Source organism: Hemiscyllium ocellatum, chromosome 20 (genome assembly GCF_020745735.1).
Source record: "Hemiscyllium ocellatum isolate sHemOce1 chromosome 20, sHemOce1.pat.X.cur, whole genome shotgun sequence".
NCBI lineage: Eukaryota > Metazoa > Chordata > Chondrichthyes > Orectolobiformes > Hemiscylliidae > Hemiscyllium > Hemiscyllium ocellatum.
This window is the reverse complement of record NC_083420.1, coordinates 33,251,751-33,254,819: the sequence shown is the minus strand read 5'-3', so window position 1 is coordinate 33,254,819 and position 3,069 is coordinate 33,251,751. Positions and strand designations below refer to the sequence as shown.

At 44.3% G+C, this 3,069-nt stretch overlaps 1 protein-coding gene across 1 annotated transcript; it reads left to right on the top strand.

Moving 5' to 3' along the window:
* Positions 1–211: 211 nt before the first annotated feature.
* h3f3a (H3 histone, family 3A) lies at positions 212–2,445 on the top strand. Its single transcript, XM_060840261.1, has 4 exons — positions 212–291; positions 880–1,022; positions 1,318–1,471; positions 2,096–2,445. Exons 2-4 carry the CDS (start codon positions 895–897, stop codon positions 2,222–2,224), a joined length of 411 nt encoding a protein of 136 aa, XP_060696244.1. The 5' UTR covers positions 212–291; positions 880–894; the 3' UTR covers positions 2,225–2,445.
* The last annotated feature ends 624 nt before the right edge of the window (positions 2,446–3,069 follow it).

The window sequence follows — 3,069 nt, the reverse complement described above, 5'->3', positions numbered from 1 at the left end:
ACTAAACCGGTTAATTTACACGAAAATCAGCTCTTCACTGCTGCAATAATTCTGTTGTTTATGTGCATGAACGTGAAGGAGGAACTCGGCAGAATCCAACAAGGAACAAGGAGGCGGAGCCAACGCTGCTAATTACCATACTACAATAGCTACAAAGAGCACTGACCAATGAGTTTCAAGGACAGGCTGTTGTGTGACGTTGACCCAGGAATGACGTCAGGCAGGTTATAAATAATGCTGTTTGAAGAGCCGCCAGTCACAGTCGGATTTTTGTTGCGAGTCGTGTGTCTGGTGAGTGCGGTGAAGTTGAGTGTCATTGTTTTTATTTCGACTGAAATTCGTTTGGAATTTGTTGTCACTGCGAGCGTTTATCTTTGGTTTTGTCGCTGGGTTGTATGTTTTCTTGTCGGTGAATCATGGGGTGCTTGGTTCGGGGCCAGTGTATAAGCTCGGGGTCTGGCCTCGGCCTGTGTTTTTGTTGGTGCTACTTGGGGCGATCAGGAGTTCGGGTTTGTCTTTGAGCGGCGCTGCCAGCCCCGCAGTGGAAGGGAAAGTGGAACCGCTAGTTCTCGCATCAGGCACGGAAGGGGTCGTTTTCTCCCCCCCTCAGTTCCCGTTGGCCCGGTTGGAGCTGTGACCGGACGGAGCGTTGTTAAGTGAAGCGATTGCCTGATCGCTGTGGGTGGGCCCCCAGGGTTAGGTGATTTCCCAGCCGCTAATTTACTGAAGTACCACACCGCCGCCATTTCGTTGTGTGAATCCGGGCGTGCACAAGTACCGCCCCCCCCCAGCTCCATAATGATTGGACTTGGTGCTCGTCACTCTCTACACAGAGCGGGAGGCTGAGTGACCGCTTCTGACTTTTACTCCTCCATTTAGATCCTGTGAGCGGAGATGGCTCGTACCAAACAGACCGCCCGTAAATCCACTGGCGGTAAAGCGCCCAGGAAGCAGCTGGCCACCAAAGCGGCCCGGAAAAGTGCTCCGTCCACCGGCGGAGTGAAGAAGCCCCATCGTTACCGGTGAGTCTGACTTATCTCCTTCAATAACTCGAACCTTTGCTCGATTTCCCTCAATACACTTGTACAGGGTTTTCTATGCCTCATCGGCCACGTTTCTTTTAACTTTCGATAGTCTTCATTGTTTTAATGCCTCAAATCATAAGGTTAAGCATAGGGTTCGACTCATGTGGATCCTAATACCCCCCTCTTAGTAATGGTGTAGAAAGATACTGCTACATCTATGGCTTGTTCTTCGGGCTGCCTTGGCCTATTGACTGGTGAATAGCTTCTCATTAACTTGTGTTCCCACAATTAGGCCGGGAACAGTCGCCCTTCGAGAAATCCGCCGATACCAGAAGTCTACGGAGTTGCTTATCCGTAAGCTCCCTTTCCAGCGCTTGGTGAGGGAAATTGCTCAGGACTTCAAAACGGACTTGCGGTTTCAGAGTGCTGCAATTGGAGCTTTGCAGGTAGGACGCGTAATGTTTGAGACCTTGAGCTCTGATACTGGCAGGTGTTGCGACTGCCCGCTAATATCAAAATCCTTTCCTGTTCACTTTTGACAAATTGAATGTTGCTCCTTTAGCTGTGGCTCTGCTTACCACAAAGATGATTCAGGATATGGCAGAAACTGGCTTTTGATTTCTGCTTTATTCTGATTCTATCTTAACATCTATCCTGAGTATGGTTGAACCCAGTACTTCTACTTTTCCCTGCTATTTTTCATCTAGAATGTCTTGATGGGTTTCAGACAGTATCTAGGTGTGCTTATGGCTAATTTGGTCTGGTGCATGTTGATTTTCTTTCCTGGTCCAGCTGAGTACCATATATCAGCAATAAAATTTCTGCTCTGGAACTTGTAATGATAGCTTGCAGTTTCTGTATGCATTTTAAGTACACTTCTCTCCCTACTACCTTCTACAAATGCACACTTTTTTTCAGGATGAGGGGATTTGAAACAAATAGCCAACCAAATCACTACAGGAGTAATGCAAATATAAAGTGGGGATTGAGTTATTGATAATTCTCAATGACAACAGTGCATGACTGAACTTGCAACTTTTCTGTCTAAAGATTTAACTTTTTTGTTGCAGGAGGCCAGTGAGGCTTACTTGGTTGGCCTGTTTGAGGACACCAACCTGTGTGCCATCCATGCCAAACGAGTGACCATTATGCCCAAAGATATCCAGCTGGCACGGCGGATCAGAGGAGAGCGTGCTTAACTCCGCTTCTTGACTTTTGCTCCCAACTATTTTGAAGTGACATTTAAATAATTTCTAAAGCATTATTGGACTGTAAACTTGGCTTCTTGTGGAGGCTGGGCCTTTATTTTGTATTTTTGTTAGTATTGAGTATTGTGACTTAGTGTGGAACTAGTAAAATGTTTTGTAAACATTCCTTCAGACTCTTGGCTCAGGTTACAAAATAAAACATTTGTATCTTTTGTCCGTGCTACCTCCTGATTTTATTGTATTCAGCCGGACTCTTAAACTTGCATGCATTTTTTGGGGGGCGGGGGGGCGGTGGTGGTGAGGGGGTGAAAAGAAACTGTAGGTTCATTCTTTGCAATTTGCTGATTTTCAATGGGGTTGTAAATAAAACTTTCCACTACCTCAGCTGTTTGAGTCTCTCTTCTAGTTGACAGTATTTTAGATGCTGCTGTTTCTATTTCAGCAATGGAAGAGGAGTTCTGAGACTTGTTCTGTAAATTAGTAAGTCATACCTGTTGGAATTGTGCTGTCATAAAATTCAAGTGTACTTGACCATTTCAGGGTTTTTTATGTTCCCCCAACACTTAGACTTGGATTTGAGAATTAAGTAATTGTAAATTTTATGTATAAGACAAACATAGCTGTACAAAAGTCTTTTCTTAAATTTTGAATCTGATGCTGCTGAGATAGACCTTATATCCTAAACTGAATGACTTCAGGCTTTTCAATTTATAACCATTGCATCTAATCTTCAACATTGTAATTGTACATTTACTAAACTAATCTGAATGCATAGTAATGCTGGTGTGGTGCACAGACTGGAAGATATATATTTAATACACAGGGCATATGCTGAT